The sequence below is a fragment of the Acinonyx jubatus genome, chromosome B3, assembly GCF_027475565.1.
Source record: "Acinonyx jubatus isolate Ajub_Pintada_27869175 chromosome B3, VMU_Ajub_asm_v1.0, whole genome shotgun sequence".
Lineage (NCBI taxonomy): Eukaryota > Metazoa > Chordata > Mammalia > Carnivora > Felidae > Acinonyx > Acinonyx jubatus.
The window spans coordinates 44,462,503-44,488,274 of NC_069386.1; the positions used below are offsets into that span (position 1 = coordinate 44,462,503).

Here is a 25,772-nt window from a genome sequence, read left to right on the forward strand (position 1 = left end):
GTGTCAAGTCCTCTGAGCTTCCTTTTCCTTCTCTGTTAAGGAAACTTACATCTGTTAAGTGACTGTACTCTTAAGGGCACAGTAAATGTTTCGTGACACGGTGCGCAAAAAGCACCTACAATGCCTAGCACAGAGCCAAGACAGCAAATGCTGATCCTCTTAGGGTACTTATCTGATGACAGCACTTCTGCTGGAATAGCAGAACGGGGTCTTGTGGAAAGGCATTCAGTGAGAGCAGGTGCCCCAACACAGCATGGCCTGGCGGAGCAGCCATCCTGGCAAGTCTAAGGAACGGTGGGGATGGTGAGGACACCCCTGGTGTTTACTGAGCATGTACCAAATCCACACTCTTGGGGTCCCCGGTGTTTCAGGATGAAATGACGCACCCAAAGTCACACGAACGGCAAGTGACCAGTCAGGACTGACCGAGCAGCCTGGCCCCAAAACCCACCCTCCCTGTAATCACTCTGCAAAGAAGATGAGTTGAAGCGCGACAGTCAGAAAGACAGACAGACAGACAGACAGGAGAACCAGAGTCCTAGGTCGCAAGAGACCAATGTTCCTTCTGAATATTTCCTTATTCTTTCGCACATGGCTTCCTTTCTGCCCTCCCTTCCTCCACCTTCATTCTGTCCCTCACACTCCCCTCACCAACACCACCTCCTCTCCCCTTTGCAAAGAAAAAGCTCTTGATTCCTTACCTCCTTTTCTTTTCAACCATTTAAAATTTCTCATTTGTTTAATGCCAGCCTAAGTATTTTTTAATTTTTCTTGCTTTTCTTTTGGTTTTACTCTTTCTTTTAGTAATTTTAAAATAGGAGTACTAAGTTCCTTAATAACAAAGACTTTTTTTTTAGAACAGTATCTGCTGTGTCCATAGACTGAGTGTGAAGTGCTTTCCTTATTAGTTTTAATTTCCATTTTGTGTTCCTCTTTGATCTTTTGATATTTACGTATCTAAAGGATTACTTAGAGTTGTGTTTCCTCATTTTCAAGCAGTTAAGTGTTTTGGTCATTTTTTATTTATTTATTTATTTATTTATTTATTTATTTATTTACTTTTTTAAGATTTCACTTCCACTTTCTACACCCAATGTGGGGCTTGAACTCACAACCCTAAGATCAAGAGTTGCACGCTCTATCAACTGAGCCAGGCAAGCGCCCCATCATTTTCATTATTTATTTCTACTTTATTGGCTTGGGATCAAAAATATGGTCTGGAATATACTTAATTTTTTGAATGTACTGGGGTATGCTTTGCAGCACATGTTTACTAAATGTTCCATGCAAAAAAACTATTCAAGGAACAAAAGGTTCAATATCGTCTGTTAGATTGAGTTTGCTGATTCCAGTATTCATTTTCTCTAGATCTTACTTATTTTTGTCTAGCAGATTGCTCCATCTGAGAAAGAGGTTTTATGAATTCCTCCATTGTAAAATATTTTCATCAAGTTCTCCTTACATTTTTAACACTTTTCATTTTATTTAACCACCATTTTATTTGACACATACAGATTTGTGATACAAGTGACCTTAACCATTACACAATAATTTAGTGCTTCTGATTTAGTGCCTTTTTTTAAATGTTTATTTATTTTTGAGAGAGAGACAGACAGACAGACAGACAGAACATGAGTGGGGGAGGGGCAGAGAGAGCAGAAGACACAGAATCTGAAGCAGGCTCCAGGCTCTGAGCTGTCAGCACAGAGCCCGACGTGGGGCTCAAACTCACGAACCATGAGATCACGACTTGAGGAGAAGTCGGACGCTTAACCGACTGAGCGACCCAAGCGCCCTGATTTAATGCTTTTAATGTTGTTTCATCTTACCTAATATTAACACTGTGACCATACTTTATAAATAATAAAGCAAATACTTCCTTGGTCTAGCACAGCACGCACTGTTCTGAGTGTTGTAGCTACATTAACCCGTTTATCCTCACAACACCCTCCGAAGTGGATACTATTATTATCTCCATTTCACAGGAGGTGAAATCCCTGAGATATTAAGTAGCTTGTCCAAAGCCAGTTAATAAGTGACTGAGCTGGGATCTGAACTAGGAACTCTGGCTTCACAGACTGTGCTCTCAGTCATGACACTACAATGCTTTGTGTTTTCATTTGACCTTTCATCTCACTTTATATTTACAATTTATGCTGCTTCTGGTTGCTGTTTCCTTGCTCCTTTTCCTTGTTTTGATGGGTTTAACCAGGTTACCATCCAATGTCCTCCCTCCCCTTGTTGACTGGGGAATGTTCCTGGACATCGCTATTCTATGAATGGCTCCCTTCCCTTCCCCATGTCCATAACCACACACGTCTACTCCAGGCTCTGTTCCTGCACGGCTCCCCCCTCCTTGGTATGAAACACTCAGCACACCTCATGCCCACCCTCCTTCGCCCTCCAACACAGGTGGTTTATCAGGAAGGATTTTACTTTCCTCCCCTCTTGCCCTTCCCTCACCCCAGTTATGCTTTGCTAAAATAACGTGGTACCTCTAACTGGGCTGGAACTAAAATTTTTGCCTGTAAAATGTCTCTTTTATTTCAACAATCTTTTCTCCTTTTTTCAGTACTTCTGTTACCCAGTCTCAAGCATTCCTCAACCTCTACTTACATGAAATAACATAGGTCTTTTTTTACAGATCATTGATGACCTCTGCCTTCTTCCTTTTCCTTTCCCCCTATCTTAGGGTCTCTGTGTAGACTCCCTAACACTTTACTCAGATCAGGCGCTTGGATAAAAGACTCTCTGAATCCCTGCCATGTTGACAACCCTCCTTCCCTCACCCCAAAGGCTGGGGATCAATTGAAAGGGTATGGAATTCTTAACCTCAAGGCCCTTCCTCCCAGTGAACTTCGACGCTGATAGGAAGTCTGGTGCCTCTTCCTCTGTAAGTTTCTCGGCTCCTTATGCCTAGAAGCTTGTAAGGTTTCATTCTTCTACTTCGGAGTTCAGTTTTATCAGAATGTACCTAATTGTGGACTTCAAAAAAAATTCAATTCTACCTGGAACTCAGTGAATTTTTCAATCTGTAGTCTCAGATGATTCTTCTATGTAGCTACTGTTTGTTCTCCATCTGTTTCTTTGTCTCCTTCTGGAGCTCCAATTATTCACATGCTGGGTGCCCTAGATCTGTGTCCCCACTGAGTCTTCCATCTTTTCCCTCACGGTTTCTCTCTCTTTGTATTTGGCTCTGATGTTTCTCTCTCTTCTACTTTGTCTTGTGGGCAACTAATTCAAGTCATAAAAGTTAACCATCCTTGCCTCTGGTTCATCTACTGGCTTTTAAAAACGAAAGTTCAAGAAAGAAATTTTATGTTGCACCCAGATCTCCTAAGTGTCCTGTCTTAGTCAGATGGGGCTAAAAGAACAAAATGCCACAGACTGAGCAGCTTATAAACAACAAACACCTATTTCTTGAGGTTCTAAGGCTGGGAAGTGCGGGACCAGGGTGCCAACACGGTCACGTTCTAGGGGAGCCCTCTCCCTGGCTTGCAGATAGCTGTCTGCCTTCCTTCTCACTGAGCCTTTACAGTGGAAAAACAAAACAAATGAACAAACAAAAAGCAGAAATAGACCCATAAATAAAGAACAAACTGATGGCTGCCACGGTGGAAGGGGACAGGAGGATGCGCAAAACGAGGGGAAGGGGAGTGGGAGGTATAGGGTTCCAGTCATGGAAAAAGTCACAGGAAGAAAAGGACACAGTCAATGATGCTGTAATAGCACTGCACGGTGACAGACGGTAGCCACGTTTGCAGTGAGCACAGCATAACACACAGGCTTGGTACAGACATGTACATAAATTGTTTTTGTGCTGCCTTTTCTCAACTATTCTTTTTCAAGTATGCAGGCAACTGCACTTACATACATTTTTTTAGGATTTTTCAAACTTCCTGGTAAAAATGAGAAATTAGCAAATATGAGGATTTTGTGTTTTCCTCATTGGAAACCTGGTTGGAGCCACTATAGACGGAGTGACAGTGACAGTAAAAAGAATGTTTCACTGAAGGGAATTTGGAAGTGCTAGACCTATCTGTTCTCTGCTATAGTTTCCAGCTTTTTCTGAATGAACCCGCTCTGTTAAGAAGAATGCAAACCAGCTACAATACCTGTGAATGACAAAATGTTAGTCATCTGAACACATTCTTGTAGGAAACCTTCAGATCTGACTAATGTGGTTCTGACACTCTCCCACTGATGAAAAGGCGCTGGTGTTCTCTCTTTCAATAGGAAGTAACACTTATTTGTTAGAGTTCATAGAAAGGAGTAGGCCATTTTTCTATGTAATGCTTCAAACCTTTGTTTATAAAAAGGTTTAAGACCAGGGGTTCTTAAACGTCTTTAGGGTGCATAAGAATCCCCAGGTGGCTTGTTAAATACACAAATCCCTGGGCCCCACCCCCGGAGAGCCAAAGCTAGGGAATGGGCCCAGAAAAGTGGATGTTCAAGGTCCACAGAGCACTCCTGGAGAAACACTGCATCAGATGCTGTACAAATGACAAAGGCTATAACCAATCCTATTTCTTCTGAGCTGTCTCTCAATCAAGACATCACCAAGCACATGAAATGAAGAGCAACCCACAAAAGAGGTGCTAAAAATAATTCACACCATTTTTAAAAGGTTCAGTCTTTCTAGTAAGCAAAGAAATGAAAAATAAAAGTCATACCATGATAATGCAACACTATGGCATGGATATTGATAATGGGGGACCCTGGGGAAGGGGAACATCTGGGAACTCTGTGTTTTCTGCTCAATTTTGCTGTGAACTTAAACTTCCTCTAATAAAGTCTATTTAAAATTAAAAAGCCATGCCATTTTCATCAATTAAAAAAGCAAATGTATTAAATTTATAATACTAAAATAGCATTTCAAAATTAAAAAGGCATAGTTGACCCTTCCTGATACATCTTTCTGTAACACGATCCATCAAAATATATTCACAATGTTCATAACCTTTGATCCAGTAACTCTAGCTATTGAAATTAATCAAGGAAATAAGAAAAATGGCAACAATGTACTCACAAAGATATCTTCCTAGTAAGATACACCAAGTATTTTCCAAGGTTTTATACATTATTACACAACCAGGAAGAAGTTCACAGAGAGCTTCTAAAACTAAAGGGAAAAGGGGCACCTGGATGGCTCAGTTGGTTAAGCATCTGATTATTGATTTCAGCTCAGGTCATGATCTCACAGCAGGTGGGATCAAGCCCCGTGTCAGGCTCTGCGCTGGCAGTGCAGAGCCTGCTTGGGATTCTCTCTCCCTCTCTCTCTGCCCTTCCCCCACTCACCCTGGTTCTCTCTCTCTCTCAATATAAATAAACATTTAAAAAATAATAAAACAAAAATAAGAGAAAATGCATACAGTTTAATATCATGCAAAAAAGAAAGGGTACAAAATAAATATACAGCATGATTCCTGCTGTGTATAAGATACATATAAAATAATACTGGAATATTAACGCTGTGCTATTCTCTAGAGTGGGATTATGTTTGCTTCCTCTTTGTATTTTCCACAAAGGCCTTACATTATTTTTATAACCAAAAAAAGTGTGTGTGAGTATGTGTGTTTTAATGCTTACAAGTAAGAAAAGCCCATTTAACTTTCAGAATTCTTAAGCAGATGGGTAAGCTATCGTATTAGAAGTGCTTTCTTTGAATAATACAGAAAAGCATTTCATCAAAACTTAATGCAATATTCATGCTACTGAAAAGTTATGAGAAAACAGTGGGTATTAGAGAATTCTATGAAGTCTTAGAAAAGCAAACCCTGTGTACAGCCAGTAATGTTCCCTAATTTGTCACTTCAGAACAATGTAGCAAAATGATATGTTTACTTTAACAAGGTTACACCCCCACTCTATCATGGACACTCCATTACTGTCAATTCAAAGCAAGAAACTCTTTTCTGTTTGCCTAGGACATACTGTGCCCCAGGCCTGCCCTCAGGGAGGCTCAGCTGCAGTAGCAAAGACAATAGGGTGGCAAGTGCACTCCCTAAAAGCATACAATAACATGTTTCCAGAGCAAAGAGACACTTTGAAAAAGTGATGTCCCAGGGTGCCTGGGTGGCTCAGTCAGTTAGACATCTGACTTTGGCTCTCATAGTTTGTGGGTTTGAGCCCCACATTAGGCTCTGTGCTGACAGCTCAGAGCCTGGAGCCTGCTTTGGATTCTGTGTCTTTGTCTCTTTCTGCCCCTTCCCAGCTCTCTGTCTCTCTCTCTTCCAAAGAATTAAAAAGATTTAAAAAAAGAAAAAAAAAAAAGGAAAGAAAAAGCGATGTCCTAAGTCTTCATTTATTTTTTCTAACATATGGCCTATGTTTACAAAATCTCCCTTCCCAAATACAGTAGGAAATGGTGCCCTGTGTAAGCCCCACAGTGCTGTTATCATGCTGTGTCTGCAAAGGTGAGACCCATGCCCCCTGGACCTCGCCCCCCCAGACAAGCTAGGATTGCCAGGAATGACCAGGACTGAAACAGCTCTGCTTGTTTCTCCTTCTCCAACTCCTCCCAGATTTGTGAGGACTTGGAAACTGAAGTGTAACTCTAGTATCACCTGGAGAAGGGCCCGACTGCAACAGGTCAGGGCCTCATAAGATAGCATCTCTCTACATGGCTGCTTCATCTGCACACTAGGACTTAAAACGTCCCCGAGTTCCAGCTTCGTATCAAATTGCCTTCTTGGCATTTCCATATGGACATTCAATGGGTCCCTAAAACTTGCCACGTCATGCACAAAGTCTCTCTGCCTCCAATGTGCCGAAGTCCTGTTGGGTCTACCTCCAGAACAGATCCACAACCCATCTACTTCTCCCCATCTCCACCATGACTCCCCAAATCCAAGTCACCTTGCCCCTGAACTGCCATGGGAGCCACGAACCCATCTCCCTGCCTCCATTCTTGCTCCCCTACAACCCCTTCCCCATGTAGCAGCAGAGTGATCTTTTTGAAACACAAATCAGTCTGTAAGCAACAGGAGGGCAAGGGTTTTTATCTTTTTTATTCACTGATGTATCCCCAGCACCAAGCATATGAATTAAATTCCTTTGCTTAAAATTAAATAATGGTTACCCATTTCTAAACTCCAAACTTCCCATCATAACCTTCCAGGCTAATGATCTGTTCTTATTCCCACACACCTCACCCACCTGCCCCCACTCATTCCATGACACTCCAATCCCACTGGTCCTTTTTCTGCTCCTCAAACATGCCAAGCTTCCTTCTGCTTGTGACTTTGGAACCTGCAGCTTCCTCTCTCTGTAATGTTCTCTGCCCTGTGTGTCTCCTCCTCCCACACCACCACCTTGGCTCAGCTGGCCCCTTCTTTTTTTTTTTTTTTTTTAAGTTTATTTATTTATTTTGGGTGAGAGAACTCATGCTTGTGTGAGCAGGGAAGGGGCACAGAAAGAAGGAGAGACAGGGTCCCAAGCAGGCTCCATGCTGTCAGCATTCAGCCGATGCAGGGCTTGATCCCACAAACAGAGAGATCACGACCTGAGCCGAAATCAAGAGTCGGACACCTAACCGACTGAGCCACCCAGACGCCCCATCGGCTGGCCCCTTCTGTCACTTAAGTCTCAGTTCACATGTCACCTAAACCACCTTCTTCCTAAAATAGCCCTACAATTACTCTCCTTCATTTTATCTTACCAGAACACTGGACTGAGGATGAAATTACCTTGGTTACTTAGTGTTTACTGGCTGCAAACCCTACTAGGATGTGCAGCAGGACTAAGAGTAAGGGCCTTGCATGTCTGGGTCACTACTGTAGCCCCAGTGCTTCTAATAATGCCTGGCTCCCACTGAAGACCAATTAATTTAGCTTCATTTTCCAGGATTTGGTCTTTCACATTCAAGTCTTAGAGATTGTATTTAGCCAGTGCCCAGAGGTGATCAGGTCCTCAAAGATGGACCCAGACAAGCTAAAATGTATTAGAGACGAGCAGACAATAGAACACCAATTTGTTAATTTACACTGAAAAACCTCCATCACCAGAACTGAACAAATACTCAAATTGCATTCAATTCACTGTCTTCTCTCCCTAGAGTCAAGACACAGGACCAGTCATGTCTGGCAGGTAGACTTAAAACAAAATGAATATGGATGATGAGGTGGTTAATTATATGTCAGCTTAACTGAGCCAGATAGCTGGTTAAACATAATTTCTGGGTGTGTCTGTGAGGTTGTTTCCAAAAGGCATTTGAATTGGCAAATGCCCTCCCCAAAGTGAGTAGGCATTATCCCATCACTTGAGAGCCATGGCAGAATAGAAAGGAGGGGGAAAAAGGGGGAGGAAGAAAGGGCATTCACATTCTGCCTGAGCTGGGATGTCCATCTTCTCCTGCCCTCAGCACTGCTGGTGCTCAAGCCTTCAGACTTCAACTAAAGTCTACACTATCAGCTCTCTGGATCCCAGCACTTAGTACTATACCACTGGCTTTCCTGGGTCTTCAGCTTGCAGATGGCAGATGGTAGGACTTCTCAGCCTCCATAATCATGTGAGCATTACCTTATAATAGATGGATGGATGGATGGATGGATGGATGGATGGATGGATGGATATCCTGTTGGTTCTGTTTTTCTGGAGAACCCTGACTAATATAGATGATAATCACCAAAGTCCCTCTGCTGAGACACCTGTTCCAACTGGACAAGATCACTCAGCTTCAGGCTGGAATTCCCTTTTTAGGTAAAATATATGAAGTCTGGAGCATCTGGGTGGCTCAGCTGGTTGAGCACCAACTCTTGATGTCAGCTCAGGTCATGATCTCACAGTTCATGAGTTCAAGCCCTGTGTCAGGCTCTGCATTAACACTTGGGATTCCCAAGCCCACTTGGGATTCTCTCTGAATGTCTGTCTCTCTCTCTCAAAATAAATAAATAAACCTTTAAAGATATGTATATACGAAGTCTGGCAGCCTACACTCTCTTTGCTGACAGTGCTAGATGCACACTGAACCAAGTTCCCATTTGTGCATCCAAGTATACATGAACATGATTGTCCTCACCTCTGCTTGCTGTGATATGCTGATAAGGTGCAACTCTGCACTCATTGCTTGAGTTTAAAAAATTCTTCAATAGCCCACTTGCAAATTATTAAACTAGCAAATTATGTGTAATTGAGTCAATAGGTGAGGGCTTGATACAGTTTCCCAAAACTTAACTAGGTCAAAGCCACCCCAAGCCTGACACACATGGAAAGCCTGAGCACATGGAAACCAGGAGTAGGTCTGCAGATTCCAACCAGCAAGGTAGCAGACCCCACTGCCTGACTCCCTAAAGGCCAAAGACACAGTGAAAGCCCTTAGGGGACACGGGGGTCTCAACCACTTCCCAAGCCATCAAAGTGTCATAGAAGGGGAAGCTTACCACCAACAAAAGGCATGGACTTCTTATCAGGAGTTGGCCTCCAGGGATTGATAAAAGCTTAAAGACAGTACAGATAATCCAGACATGTATAATTCATAACTGACCACATTACCTCTTCTAAATTTATAATGATGATGATTATTTGTGGAATGTTTCCGTGGAATAAATAATTGATAACATACTCCACATCGTAAGGCAAATTGCCAGTGGAAACAATGGGTGGGGAAACATTAAAACAATAGATTCTTTCCTTCAACATTTATCAAGCACCTACTATGTACCAGCACACAAGAGTCATCTGTTTTGACATTAGAATCCACTGATAAAATACGGGCAATAATTACAGGGTTCTGGAAGGGTCAAGGTCCCCAGAGCCTTTAAATATGAAACTTTTTTTGAGGGACACCTGGGTGGCTCAGCCTGTTGAGCATCCAACTCTTGATTTCGGCTCAGGTCAGGATCCCGGGGTTGTGGGATCAGGTCCTGTGTTGGGCTCCATGCTGAGCATGAAGTCTGCCTGAGATTCTCTCTCTCTCTCCCTCTGTCCCTCTCCCCCACTCACACTCTCTCTTTCTCTAAAATAAAAAAAATTTAAAAAGAAACATTTTTTGAGCTCCTACTCTGTGCCAGACACTGTGGTAGGTGCTAAAAATAGAAAAATGAGGACTTGGTTCTAGCTCTTAAGGATCACAAAGGCTAGAGGTTTAACAATACATTTCGCTTTTCTTTTTGTATACTGTGTTCAAAGCCACATGACAGAGAATCATAAACACTTAACGAGGCAAATTTGCCAAGATATAGTATTAACATATCTCAATTTGACTAGCTCTATCAGGAGCCTGGAGAGAACTTTACTACAGCCTTAGTTTTGTGACACAAAATCATCTGCAGGGACAGATTTTTATAAAACAAATACCCAGTAAGTTTTTACTTATTGAACTGAAAAACAAGTGTAAACCAGTAATACAAATAATTTTAACACCAGGCAATTCACTGAAGAAATTCATTAAGAACCTACAGACAAGGGGTATCCAGCTGGCTCAGCCAGTAAAGCATGCGACTCTTGATCTTGGGGTCATGAGTTCAAGCCCCACATTGGGCACAGAGCCTACTTTAAAAAAAACCAACCAAAATACACCCTTCACATCATTTAAATACACTTTGAATATCTTCACACCTCTTTGCTTTAAATATGCAAATATTGTCTTTGCATAATATCCACCATCCCAATTTTATAGTACTTATAAATAAAGACTTCTTTTTAGTACTTTTTAAATTTTAATCTACACGATGATTTTACTTTAACAAATTTTGGCTACAATGTGGCAATTCTGATATCTCATCAAGCATCCTAATTTTAGTTGTGTTTGGGTAAACACGCTCAGGCTCATAATATATGTAAAGCCATGTAATTAGTGTTTTATATTGGAGTCTATTAAATTTCTAAACTTCCTTCTGTTACTTTATAATGATACATAGTTATTACCAGTTATAAAAAGTAAATGCTCATACATGCAAAGTAAATTTTTATCAGAATCAGATTTTATTCAGTTCTTTCTCTCTACAACGGAAATCATCTTTTCATTTGCAAAACCACAAATCCAAAAATGTATGTAAATGGAAAAGAGTGCTGTCTGGTTAAGGCAAGAATAATCATCATATACAATGTGTTTCAGATGGAAAAGCAGCAAAATTGAAATTACTTTAAAATTCATTGCATTGCAGGGAGCTTGGGTGGCTCAGCTGATTGAGCGTCCAACTCTTAATTTTGGCTTGAGTCATGATCTCATGGTTCGTGGGATCGAGCAGCCCTGCATTGGGCTCTGCGCTGACAGCAGGAGCCTGCTTGGGATTCTATCTCTCTCCCCCTCTCTCTGACTCTCCCCCAATCTCACTCTCTGTCTCTCTCACTGTCTCTCTAAGTAAATAAATAAACATTAAAAAAATAGTTTGAGCATCTGGGGGACTTAGTCGGTTAAGCGTCCAACTTCGGCTCAGGTCATGAGCCACGTGGTCCGTAGGTTTGAGCCCTGTGTCACACTCTGTGTTGACAGCTCAGAGCCTGGAGCCTGTTTCAGATTCTGTGTCTCCCTCTCTCTCTGCCCCTCCCCCACTCGCACCGTCTCTCTCTCTCTCTCTCTCTCTCTCTCTCTCAAAAATAAATAAATAAACATTAAAAATTTTTTTTTAATTTTTTTTTCAACGTTTATTTTATTTTTGGGACAGAGAGAGACAGAGCATGAACAGGGGAGGGGCAGAGAGAGAGGGAGACACAGAATCGGAAACAGGCTCCAGGCTCTGAGCCATCAGCCCAGAGCCCGACGCGGGGCACAAACCCACGGACCGCGAGATCGTGACCTGGCTGAAGTCGGACGCCCAACCGACTGCGCCACCCAGGCGCCCCAGCATTAAAAAATTTTAAAAAAGAAATAAATAAAATAGTTTAAATATATAAATAAAAAATAAAATTCACTGTATTATAAATTGTTAAAAATCACATTTTAAAAACACACCTTAAAAACAATTAGCAAAATCCTACATGACTGATGATGACTGGATTCCTAGGGATGTTTGCTAATAACTGTAATTAAGCAGTTTAATGAACTTGCATCAAAGGAATGATGGGGCAGGAGAGAACTCAGTATGAACCAAAGCTAGAATTACCTACTTACATGAAGAAATTCTTCCTGACAGGGTAGAAATATTCAGAAAGCAAAGAATGGCTGAAAAGCACGACCTGTCACATTTGAGAGTTGGCTACCTACGGCCAGAGTTCTAGAAGAGCTTCCAAGAGGCGAAGTAGAAAAGAAAAAGAGCGTATTTTTGGATTTTAACGATCTGAGTTTAGTGTCAGAGCTGCCACTTACTGGCCTTGAAATCTGAAAGTCCCCTCACTTCCTGAGCCTTGGCTCCCTCGTCTGAGAAGGTTGTAGTCTGTACAGATGACCTCAGGGTCTCTTCTCCTTCTCTTTATGCTACCGGCAAATCTGCAACCGGCTTCACTATGAATTGGGCATTTGTTCACTTAATAAGCATTCATGGCATTTTGCTCCACACGCTGTGCTGGACAATGCACAGATGAATAAGACAAGCTTTCTTTCTTTTTGAGGAGTTCACAATCTATTGGGGAAACAGACTTGTAAAGGAACAATGCCAGTCCTATTCCATAAATTCTGTGGTAATGCTGGTAAGTGCTGGGTGCTCAGGATACCTAAGGGAAGGGAAATTAGAGGCAAAGGAGGAGGTAGCACGGAGGTCTTCCTATCAAGAAAAAAAACTATTAAATAAGACTGAGGGCTCAACTGAGGTTGGAAATTACATGTTGTAAAGTGGTTCTCATCATTGGATTAGTACATAGCAGCTACCAAAGAGGAAATTATTCCCTGGGCCCCATAGTTGCAGCTAAAGCACTATCAGCTTTCATGACGGCAAAAATTAAGTCTAGGGCTTTCTTTTCTTTATTTTATTTTATTTTTTTTTAATTTTTTTTAACGTTTTTATTTATTTTTGAGACAGAGAGAGACAGAGCATGAACGGGGGAGGGGCAGAGAGAGAGGGAGACACAGAATCTGAAACAGGCTCCAGGCTCTGAGCTGTCAGCACAGAGCCCAACGCAGGGCTCGAACTCACGGACTGTGAGATCATGACCTGAGCCGAAGTCGGACGCTTAACCGACTGAGCCACCCAGGCGCCCCTCTTTTCTTTTTTTTAATGTTTAAATTTTATTTACTTTTTTAAGTAAGCTCTATGCCCAACACAGAGCTTGAACTCACAGCCGTGAGATCAAGAGTCACATACATGCTCCACTGACTGTGCCAGGCAGGCACCCCAAGTCCAGGGTTTTCTAAGGGCACAGTTACTTACACTCTATGCTTTTCCTGACAACAGTACCGCCAGAGTAGGTTGGCTCCAGGCTCTAGTCTGTCCACTACCCACACAGGCAAAGGGAACCTAGTGAGTACCTCCAGGGACATGCTGGGCATGGAAAGGCACGGAGAGGTCATAATATTTTCTAACATGAAACACAGGGGTGTTTGTATTCTTTTATGAAATACTTCTTTGCCACTGGTTAAGGGATGGAACAATGAGAATCATTTATCCCCAATTACTTTGATTTTATCTATCTCCCTCTCTAGATTTGGGTACAGCAGGGATATCAGTCCCCTAATGGACGTCTACCCCTTTTCAAAATTGAAATCTTTAAGTTGGGGTTCTTCAATTTAGTAAAGGTACCAACTTGGGGTTGGCAAGTTATTCAGCTTCTGGGTTGAATAAAACTGCTTTAGCTCACAAATATGAAACTGGAAAGATCATTCTAAGTACAAACACCACCTTCCAAAAACATGTAAATTCATCTATGGATCTTTTAAACTTCCTATGCCCTTCTGATGTCATTTGAGTTCTTTGGTTGCAGGCAATGGACACTTGCCTCTGGGTTAACTTAGGGGAAAAATGGAATTTACTGGAAGGATCAGAGGAGAGATCTGAGGACAGAGGACAAACAAAAGGGCAGCTGGGGACCTAGACTGAAGGGGACATAAAAGGTGTTTCCTAGGGTCCATGCAGCAGGAACACTGGCCAGTATCCTGCAGACACAGCTGCTGTGGGGAAGACGCTCCAATCATTTCCACTCTGAATCATCCTGCTCAGGTTTCGAGCTCCAGGGAGTGAGAGACTCAATTCTCTGGCCTGAGTTACTGGTTCCAATGCTCTTTAGCAAAAAAAGGTGATAAGGCAACTGATGAACAGCCATCCAGTCTGTGTCCGATGGAAGAAAGGTAAACACCGAAAAGAAATCAAGTTTCTGTATACCAGAAGAAATTGGAGTGGATGACGTCACGCACCCAAACGGCAAAGATCCACTACATCCCCTGAATAACAAATACATAATCCTTTTCTTTAAACATCATAAGAAGAATAGATATTTTAGAACCCTGAAAACAAATATACTTTGATTAGGGTACAGTTTTGAGTGAATTCCTGTCCTTAGTAAAGGTATGTGAGAATCTCAATGAACAGTGAAGGTTGGTTTCCATGTGGTACACCAGGACCTTACTTGGGTATAAGCTAAGAGAGAATTATCACAAAACGAAATTAAATATGTACACAGTAGCCATGAAAGAGTTGAGATAGTTATATTAATATTAGACAAAACAGACTTCAAGATGAGAAATACTACTAGAGAGAGAGAGAGAAACATTTTTAAAAAAATTTTTTTTCAATATATGAAGTTTATTGTCAAATTGGTTTCCATACAACACCCAGTGCTCATCCCAAAAGGTGCCCTCCTCACTACCCATCACCCACCCTCCTCTCCCTCCCACCCCCCATCAACCCTCAGTTTGTTCTCAGTTTTTAAGAGTCTCTTATGCTTTGGCTCTCTCCCACTCTAACCTCTTTTTTTTTTTTTTTCCTTCCCTTCCCCCATGGGTTTCTGTTAAGTTGAGAGAAACATTTTATAATGATTAAAAGGTCAATGTATCATTATAAATGCATATGTACCGAGCAACAGAACCCCAAAACACTTCAAGAGAAAACTAACAAAGTTGAAAGGAGAAAAAGATTTTTCAACAACAAGAGTTGGAGACTTAAATAAGTGATAGAACAAGAGTCTCAATAAATGTGAAGTGATCAAAGATAGAAAAAGTATGTTCTCTGCCCACATGGAATTAAATAAGAGCTCCACCACATGAAATAAATTTTGGGAAACCCCAAACATTTGGAAATTGAACAACACACTGCTAAATAACACATAAGCCAAAAATAAAGTTACAAAAATAAAGTGAAAATTTTAAGTATTTTCAACTGGGGGTGCCTGGCTGGCTCAGTCAGTTAAAGCACGTGACTCTTGGTCCTGAGGTTGTGAGTTCAAACCCCATGTTGGGTGTGGGGATTACTTAAAAGTAAAATCTTAAAAGTCAAATAATTTTCAACTGAAGGAAAACAAAAACACAACATACCAAAATTCATGGGAAGCAGCTAAAGCAACTGGAGGACACTAGATAACTTTAAACACCATTATCAGAAAAGACTAAAGATCTCAAACCAATTACCAAAGCTTCCACCTTAAGAAACTAGAAAATGGTAAGCAAACCTAATAAAAGCAATCAGGAAAAAAGGAAATCACACAGACTTGAAATCAATGAAATAGAAAACAGAAAAGGAAGAGAAAAAAATGAATAAAACCAAGAGCTGGTTCTCTCAAATGATTAATGAATTACTCAATACGGTGAAGATGGCAATTCTCCCAAAATTGATCTATATATTCGAAGCAACTTCTGTCAAAGTCTCAGTAGGCTTGCAACTAAGACAGACATTTACATTTTATTTTATTTTATTTTATTTTATTTTATTTTATTTTATTTTATCGGTTTTATTTTAGAGAGCACAAACAGGAGAGAGGGATGGGGGAGGGGGAGAGAAAGAGAGAGAGAGAGAGAGAAGGAGAGTGAGAGCGAATCCCAAGCAGGCTGCACACTCAACACAGAGCCCAACGTAGGGCTTGATCCCACAACTCTAGGATCATGACCTGAGCCTAAATCAAGAGTTGGATGCTCAACGAACTGAGCCACCCAGGTGCCCCTAGAGATTTACTTTTATCAGTTTGTAACACAGAACTCTTTCATATTTAAATTTTTTCATAATTATATAATAATTAAAATAATTATGTAATTACCAAAAAAAACCTCAGTAGGCTTTTCTATAGAAACAGCAAGCTGATCCTAAAACTTATATGAAAACACAAAGGACCTAGAAAAGCCAAAACAATTTGGAAAGGAAAACAAAGTTGGAGAACTTATAGTGTCTGATTTCTACTTTTTAAAATATTTAAATTTTAAAAATATTTTTAAATGTTTATTCATTTTTGAGAGAGACAGAGAGACAGAGACAGAGAGACAGAGAGACTCCCAAGTAGGTTCTGTGCTGTCAGAGCAGAGCCCTGCATGGGGCTTGATCTCACAAACTATGAGATCATGACCTGAGCTGAAATCCAGAGTCAGATGCTTAACCAACTGAGCCACTCAGGTGCCCCAGTACCTAATTTCAATATGTATTCTAAAGCCAGAAATTAATTAGGGCAATGTGGTATTAGCATACAAAAAACATAGAGATCAACAGAATCCAGGAAAAAACCCTTGTTTTATGGTCAATTGATTTTCAACAAAGGGACAAATGGGAAAATTTTCCTTGAGCATCCAAATGGGGAAAAAAATTAACTCAGACCTTTATTTCACTTTTTACATAAACATGAACTCAAAATGGATCACAGACCTAAATGTTAACAATTGAAACTAAAACTTTAGAAGAAAACATAGGAGAAAATCTTTGTGACCATGGGTTAAGCAAGACAGTTCTTAAGACACAACACTAAAATTACAAGCCATAAAAGAAAAAACTGGTAAGCTGACTTCAATAAAATTTTTAAGATGCTGCACTTCAAAAGACACCATTAGGAAAATGAAAACATAAGCCAGAGAATGGGAGAAAATTTCTGCAAATCACATGTATGATAAGGGACTTGAAGCTAGACTAACTTAAGACTTTTTACAACTCAGTAATTAGACAAATAACCCAACTTAAAAATAGCTTCTAATATTTGCTACAACATTCAGCTAAGTGACATAACCCAGACACAAAAGGACACATACTGTATGATCCCACATGTATGGTGTACCCAGGATAGGCAAACTCGTAGGGACAGAAAGTAAAATAGAGGGTAGCAGTGGCCCAGAGCGCTGTGGAACTGGGAGTTATTGTTTCATGGAAACGATGTTTCTGTTTGGGATGATTAAAAAGTTTTGGAAATGGGTAGTGGCGATCCTTGCATACAAGACAGTGAACGTACTTAATGTCACCGAATTGTATGCTTAACGGCTAAGATGGTAAATATCTTACCACAATCAAAAAATTAACTTTACGGGCGCCTGGGTGCCTTGGTCGGTTAAGTGTCCAACTTCGGCTCAGGTCACGATCTCACGATCCGTGAGTTCGAGCCCCGCGTCGGGCTCTGTGCTGACAGTTCAGAGCCTGGAGCCTGTATCTAATTCTGTATCTCCCTCTCTCTCTGCCCCTCCCCTGTTCATGCTCTGTCTCTCTCTGTCTCAAAAATAAAAATAAACGTTAAAAAAAAATTTTTTTTTAAATTAATTTTAAAGACTGGGCAGAAGACTCGAGGAGACATTTCACCAAAGAAGACATACAAATGACCAATAAGCACCTGAAAAGGTGCTCAGCATCCTCAGTCATTAAAGAAATGCAAATCAAAACTACAGTGGGACACCGCTACACGTCCATTATAATGACTATAATCAAAGAGAGAGAGAACACCAAGTGTTGATAAGGATCTGCAGAAACGAGAAGTCTCATATATTGCTGATGAGATCGTAAAATGTGTAGAGCCACTTTGGAAAATTATTCGGCTATGTTTTAAAAAGTTAAACATACGCTTACTGTAAGACTCAGTCAGCAATTCTACTCCTAGTAATTTACCCAAGAGAAATGAAACCATGTCCACACAGGCTTATATAAGCAAGTGTTCACAGCAGCTAAAACCTGGAGACAATCCAAATGTCCATCAATTAATGGATGGATAAGCAATATGTGGCATATCCATACAGTAGGATACTACTCAGACATAAAAGGAAATGAACTACAGGCATTCCTTGTTTTATTGTGCTTCCCAGACACTTCAGTTTTCTACAAACTGAAGGTTTGTGGCAACCCTGTGTTTAACAAATCCACTGGCGCCATTTCTCCAACAGCATTTGCTCACTTCATGCTTCTGTGTCATATTTTGGTAATTCTCACAATATTTCAAACTTTGTCATTATTATTATACTTTTTATGGTGATCTGTGATCGGCGACCTTCGACGTTACTACAGTAATTGTTGTGGCATGCCACAAACTGCACCCATATAAGACAGTGAATTTAACGGATAAATGTGTGTGTGTTCTGAATGCTCCACCAACCAGCCATTCCTCCATCTCTCTCCCTCTCTTTGGGCCCCCCAATTCTTTGAGCCACAACAGTACTGAAATTAGACCAACGAATAAGCCTGCAATGGCCACTAAGTGTTCAAGTGAAAGGAAGACTCGTATGTCTCTCACATTAAATCAAAAGGAGAAATGAAGAAACTTGGCGAGGAAGGCATGTCGAAAGCCAAGACAGGCCAAAAGCTAGGCCTCTTGTGTCAAATGGTTAGCCAAGTTGTGAACGCAAAGGAGAAATTTTTGGAGGAAATTATAAGTGCTACTCCGATGAACACTCAAATGATAAGAAAGCCAAAGGGCCTTGTTACTGATATGGAGAAAGTGTGAGTCATCTGGACAGAAGATCAAACCAGTCACAGCATTCCCTTAAGCCAAAGTCGAACCCAGAGCAAGGCTCTAACTCTCTCCAATTGTGTGAAGGCTGAGAGGTGAGGAAGCTGCAGAAGAAAAGTCTGAAGATAGCAGAGACTGATGTATGAGGTTTAAGGAAGGAAGCCGTCTCCATAACATAGAAGTGCAAGGTGAAGCAGCAAGTACTGATGTAGAAGCTGTAGCAGGTTATCCAGAAGGTCTAGCTAAGATAATGAATGAAGGTGACTATACTGAACAACAGATTTTCAATGTAAATGGAACAGCCTTATATTGAAAGAGGATGCCATCTAAAATTTTCATAGCTGGAGAGGAGAAGTCGGGGCCTGGCTTCAAGGCTTCACCCCCTGTTAGGGGCTAATAATGCAGCTGGTGACTTTCAGTCGAAGCCAATGCTCATTTACCATTATGAAAATCCTCGGGCCCTTAAGAATTATGATAAGTCTACTATGTCTGTGCTCTATAAATGGAACAACAAAGCCTGGATGACAGCACATCTGTTCACAACATGGTTTATTGAATATTTTGAGACCATTGTTGAGATCTGCTGTTGAGAAAAAAAAGATTCCTCTCAAAATATTACTGCTCATTGACAGTGTATCTGGTCATCCAAGAGCTCTGATGGAGATGTACAATGAGATTTATGTTGTTTTCATGCCTGCTCATACAACATCCATTCTGCAGCCAAAGGATCAAGGACTACTTCCATTATTTAAGAAATACATTTCATAAGGCTAGAGCTACCACAGACAGTGATTCCTTCTGGAAATCCCTCTGGAAAGCATTCACCATTCTACATGCTGTTAAGAGCATTTGTGATTCATGGGAAGAGATCAAAATATCAACAAGAACAGAAGCTTGGAAGAAGTTGATTCTAACCCTTGCGGATGACTTTGAGGGGTTCAAGACTTCATTGGAGAAGGTAACTACAGATATGGAAATAGCAAGAGAACTTGAATTAGAAGTGGAGCCTGAAGATGGGACTGAATTGTTGCAATCTCGTGATAAAACTTCAACAGATGAACAGCTCCTTCTTATGAGTGAGCAAAGAAAGTCTTTTTTTGAGATGGAATCTACTCCTGGTGAAGATGCTATGAAGATTGTTAAAATGACAACAAAAATTTAGAATATTACGTAAACCTAGTTGATAAAAGTTTTGAAAGAAGTTCTACTGTGGGGAAAAGAGGATCAAACACCATCATATGCTACAGAGAAACTGTTCATGAAACAAGAGCCAATTAATGCAGCAAACTTCATTACTGTCTTGTTTTAAGAAATTGCTGTAGGCACCCCGACTGTAGGCACCCCGACTGTAGGCACCACCACCCTGATCAGTCAGCGGCCATCAACACTGAGGCAGAACGATTACGACTCATGGGAAGCTCAGATGACGGTCGGCATTTTTTAGCAGTAAAATATTTTTAATGTTTTTTAATGTTTATTTATTTTTGAGAGAGGGAGAGGCAGAGCACGAATGGGGGAGGGGCAGAGAGAGAGGGAGACACAGAATCCGAAGCAGGCTCCTGGCTCTGAGCTATCAGCGCAGAACCTGATGCGGGGTTCGAACTCATGAACTGTGAGATCATGACCCGAGCTGAAGTCGGATGCTTAACCGACTGGGCCACCCAGGCACCCCAGGATAAAGCATTTTTAAATTAAGGTATGTACATTTTCTTGGCATAATGCTACTGTACACTTAATAGATTACAGGATAGTGTAAACATAACGTTTATATGCACTAGGAAACCAAAACATTCATTTGGCTTGCTTTATTGCTATATTCGTTTTATTGCGGTGACCTGGAAGCGCACCTGCCAGATCTCTGATGTATGCCTGCGCTGATACATGCTAGAACGTGACTGAACCTCAGAAAGATTATGCTAAGTGAAAAAAGCCAGTTGCAAAAGACTTCATATCCTAAGACTCCATTTATATGGAATTTCCAGAAGAGACACGTTTATAGAGACTGAAAACAGTTTAGTGATTGCCCAGGCCTGGGGTACAAGTAGGGATTGACGGCAAAGAGACCTATAAAAATTTTCAGGGTGGGGCGCCTGGGTGGCTCATTTGGTTGAGCGTCTGACTTCGCCTCAGGTCATGATCTCATGGTTCGGTTCGTGAGTTCGAGCCCCGCGTTGGGCTCTATACTGACAGCTCGGAGCCTGGAGCCTGCTTCGGATTCTGGGTCTCCCTCTCTCTCCGCCCCTCCCTCGCTTGCATTCAGTCTCTCTGTCTCTCTCTTAAAAATAAATAAACATTAAAAAAAATTTTTAAAAAAAGAAATTTTCAGGGTGATGGAAATGTTCTACAACTGAGTTGGGTTGATGGTTGCACAACGGTATAAATTTCCTAAAAATACTGAATTGTACACTCATACTGGGTGGATTTTTGTGCCTTATAAATTATACATCAATAAAGTATTAAAAAGTAAATAAACACAAATCTGACATGGAAAAAAATAAGGCTTAATTTCAGGAAGCATAAGTCAGGTACAATCTCTATGACTTGAAGCAAAGGTTTTCCTTAATCTATCCACATATCTTTTATTTATATATTTAAAAATTACATGTGAAGGATATCAACACTGTTCAGTGTGAAAACTCAGGCCCTAAACAATCTTAAGCTTCTGCACTAAATTGCGTGGTCCCTGTGATTATTCAATAAATAGCAGTACATTTACAAATTTTAAAAATTTAGCCACTACTGGCCTTTCATTGGGCTCATTTCAAAGAAAAAAATAAAGCAATAAAAGGGAAGTCTGAGAAGCAATCCAAATGCATAAATTGTTTGAATAATAAACTGAATTATATGTAATCATTATGACCTAGAAACATTTAATCTGAAGCAGCAAAGGCTGGCCTAGTAATTGACTTAATAGCTGTCTTTGACAATATGAAGGGTTTTACAGGGAAACTATTTGACTAGTTCTTCGGCCTCTTCATTGAGAGCCGAACAAAACGAAGAGATTTCATAGTCAGCAAGGTAAATTTAGATTAAACATAAATGACACTGACAGTAACTGCTATCAAATACTGAAATAAATTTAATTAGGCTATTTGCTCAAGCGGGTTTCCTTGGCGAAAGCTAGAATACACAGCCCGAAAGCTTTGGTCTGAATGCATTACTGCCTAGCAGGCAAGAATTCCGCCTGCTGAGCCCCTGCAGGTCTGTGGGAAGGATCGCGGCCACGCTGACTTGCACACACCTTACTCACCTCAATATCCCGATTGAGTTGCTTCACTATGGCAGTGATGTTTCTGATGTGCTCCTCCAAGAAAAGCCTGGCCAGGCGGTCACCTCCCCCTTTGTTTTGCATTTTCTGCAAACTGCTGACAATGTCGTCTTTAATCCTGAAGGCGTGCTCCACAAGGGCAGCGGTTGTTTTCTCGTGGCAGAGGATTCTATCTTCCAGTTGTTCCACTAGGCTTACAGATGAGTAGGGTGCCATGGTCAGGGACTGGCTGTGTCGGGGCATGGTTCTAACTCGCCTGTGCAAGGGAGCCACATTACTAGGGTTGTTAATTGGGGAAAAGTAATTTTCAAAGCCAGAGTCAAGACTTTCCAGAGAAGGAAATGCCAATTATTTATCCCTACAAGCTAAACAGGGTTTGAGGGAGGGTTTCTGCACCAAAGAGTTTTCCTTGTGAGCCAGGAAACTTTAAACAATCATACGCAGACACTTCAGTGTGTTGGTAGTAGGTTCCATGACCGCCAAAATCAAGAGGCTGGTGGAATTGGGCACACAGATGTCTCCCCAGTTGAAGCTGTGTTATCAAGGCTAAGCTGTATCATCGAAGTCAAGTCTCCTGACATGCCCTCCTCCTCCATTCCCCTACAGCAGTTTTCTAACATACTAACAAACTCAAAGGCCTACAAGGGTGAAGCAGCTAACATAAATGAATGATGCATATCACATATGATCGGGAGGGGACTGCGGAGACCTGGAAAGGGCATTCCTCTACTAACGGCAGCCCCAGTTCTGCCCCATCCATGAGTAACCATCTGGGAATGTGGGTCTATTTTTCCAGATCATCTCATATTTTAAGAATAGCCAGGAAATTCAGACTTGTATGTGAAATCACCTGACTTTTAAATGTTAACAAGTCATTTAAAAAGTATTTTAAGATAATGCAGGCCAAACAATGCGCTTCCATGAGCCAGTTCTGGTCTATGGACCCCCAATCTGCAACTTCTGATTTAAAAGGGTTAGTGGGACACTAGTCTCCAGGCCTCCACAGTTGCGTTTTACCAGTGACCAGAAGTACAGCTGTACTGCAGGGCTATTATGAGGTCTTCACGTCTCACTATCGCTGAGCAGCCAACAGCATTCTACACAATGGAAGCTGGAGAGGGAACACAACTGTACTTCTATTGCCCTTGAACAAAATCATCCTTGGGTAATGTAACAGCCACAAGCCTTCATTTATAATAACCATCACACCCACTAGCAGCCCTCATGGGATTGGTGGAAAGGAAAAGTATACCTTAGATGCATATTTTCCATATATTATACCTTTCCTCGGTGACGAGAGAAGGAAATACAGGGCACCATCGGGCCATTTTCTTTTTAATAATTCACATCTGTTGAAAAAAATAAGCATTAAATTATTTAACAGTTTATATCTGGAATTTAAATGACGTCTAAAGCTTATTATTAACTTACTAAGTGGATCGTAAATTATGCCAACACACCAATCAGTTGTATTATTAAATGTCTTCTATCTTACATACGGAATAAACAGCAAATGCTTCTAAATAAGGAGAAAAGAATCAAGCAAAATCAAAATTAATACTACGAAGCCTTGCTAGACAGATCAACAAAGACTGTTAAGTGGGTTTTCCTGAAGTTTCCTCATCCCGTACCTGCATGTCAAGCTTGAGAAACCCCTTTTGGGGAAACAAGATAGTTTCTTTAACAGGCTTTTTCAATCATGTAAGGTAGGAAACTACCTTAGTAAATGTGAACTCAGCAAATTTAGTAAACTCCATAGCAAATTAAAAGCACTTATTTCTAAATCAATCTTAAACAATACATCAATCAGATCTGACTTGGGGAACCTATCTATCCACTAAGAGAATAAGACTGATATTTATTAAAACTGTACAATAAGATATCATCATTCATATTATTCCTTGCATATAAGGAACAGTTGATCATCCCAGCACATTAGAAATTTGAACAAAACTGGAGAGTTTTTAAAATATTTTCTTACTTGAGTTTCTCAATACTGCTGTTAATTGCCTTAACACAATGAATGCCTAGTAACCATGATCTGATTCAGTAATTAGTTCTCATTTAGATGCTGGATTCAGAGAGCATTTGTGATTGAAACCACTGTTTTGGCATCATCTCCCCAGTGTGTTATTTTTAGAGTTTCAAAATGCGAACATTTCATTTTCCTAGACAAAGAACTTTGAATTTAAAGAAATTACATTTAAGAAAAAAGTGATTCATGCCAAACAAGTTATGATGCCAAAGGACTTCTTCAGTTCTCAAGATAATAATCTGTCATTTAGATTACATGAAATCAGGCCAGTGTGGAAGATGTTAGTATTTAGAATCATAGAACCTTTACCATTTAAAAGTTGTAATATACCTTAGTTGAGATACTAATCTATAGAATAGCCTAACCTACGAAACATTTATTTGGCATCTGTTTTGCAGCTGAGTAACCTAAATGTGTAAGACCAAAAATACCCTCCCCCTCAAGGGTTTCACAGCCTACAGAAAAACAATGGGATAAATGGCTATGAACGAAAAATACATAGGGAGGAAAAAAGAAGATGCCTTACTGTTTCCTGGGTAGCAGCAGGTCAGGGAGGAACTAATGAAAATGAGTAGGATTTCCCAACGTGGAGAACAGAGAGACTGTTCCACACCTTCCCTCAATACTCTAACACCACCTGTACTTTCTACGCTCTTGGAACACTCTGGCATAGGCCCCTCTCCCAGCTCCATATGGGGCCACTCCAGCCAATGCCAGCCCCCCCCCCCCAATGCCACGCCACCCACCACGGTCCGTGAATATGTCATGCACTCTTCTGCCTTCATACCTTTGCCCATGAGCTCTATATCACAAACACCCTTCTCATCCCTGCCTGCCTAGAAAACTCCTATTCATCCTTTAGGCCTCACCTGCCTGCCCCTCAATTCAATAAAATGGCTCCCTTGTTTGTATTTCTTCAGCACTTATTCTGTATGTCTTATACTACTTATTACACCCTATTATTTTTAGCCATGTAATATTTCATCTCCCTTAAACTACATGCTCCTTAAAGGCATATTTCAAATCATAATAGACATAGAGCTGACCTAGAAGATTCCATACGTGCCTGTTAATGGGAGCATGACTTGCATTCCAGTGTCAGAAACTGTAGCAATGAAGGCATTAGAGAATGTTTTAGTTAAAAAGCATAGTTCTTTACTGAGACTGCATCCCAAACAGCCAGTTCATATAATTATTTGCAAATAAATGGAGACTTTTGGAATCTCCTTTTCTGAAGGTCATTTCATCCCTCTGGAATTATCCTGCCTGAGCCACAGAAACCCAGCCACATTTCTGAAAAAAAGAGTCTATCCACCACTCATTGTCTAAGATTGCTTTTCAGAATAAACCTATTACCAAGCACTATGCACTCTCTACAACGGGAAATGTCACCTGGCATGAATTCACAACACACACTGAGGTCCGTTCAGAACTGGTGCCCTCTGCATGACATATGGTAGGAATTGGTTTATGTTAGTTTTCTTGGTTGGTTAGTATGACGATCCTTTGCCAGAACAATGGGATCTATATTGCAAACGAATAAAGATTAAAAATAAGTAAGTCACAGGGTTAAATAACTTCCCAAAGATCATTTCCAGATCTTCCCATTGTCAATTCTGGCTTATCTGCCTGGGGTCATCAGTTTCTGCACATTTATAAATCTGAACTCCAGCACCACAAGTGGGTCTAAAACATTATTGGGCAGATCCGGGTTGTATACTGCTCTGACTGTGCTGTGTTTTGCTGTAATAATATTAATCTCCA

At 40.8% G+C, this 25,772-nt stretch overlaps 1 protein-coding gene across 2 annotated transcripts in view; it reads right to left on the minus strand.

Annotated features, from left to right (window-relative positions):
• FAM81A (family with sequence similarity 81 member A) overlaps positions 1 to 25,772 on the minus strand; it is a 75,467-nt gene that overhangs the window by 33,270 nt on the left and 16,425 nt on the right. The window contains exons 2-3 of one of the 2 annotated variants that reach the window (XM_027067383.2): positions 23,255 to 23,322; positions 21,956 to 22,229 (exon numbers count right to left, since the gene is read on the minus strand). In XM_027067383.2, coding sequence (XP_026923184.1) covers positions 21,956 to 22,229; positions 23,255 to 23,301 — 321 coding nt within the window. In that variant the 5' untranslated portion in view covers positions 23,302 to 23,322. Of the gene's footprint in view, positions 1 to 21,955; positions 22,230 to 23,225; positions 23,323 to 25,772 lie in introns of both variants that reach the window. The other variant, XM_027067384.2, reaches the window with a different exon arrangement.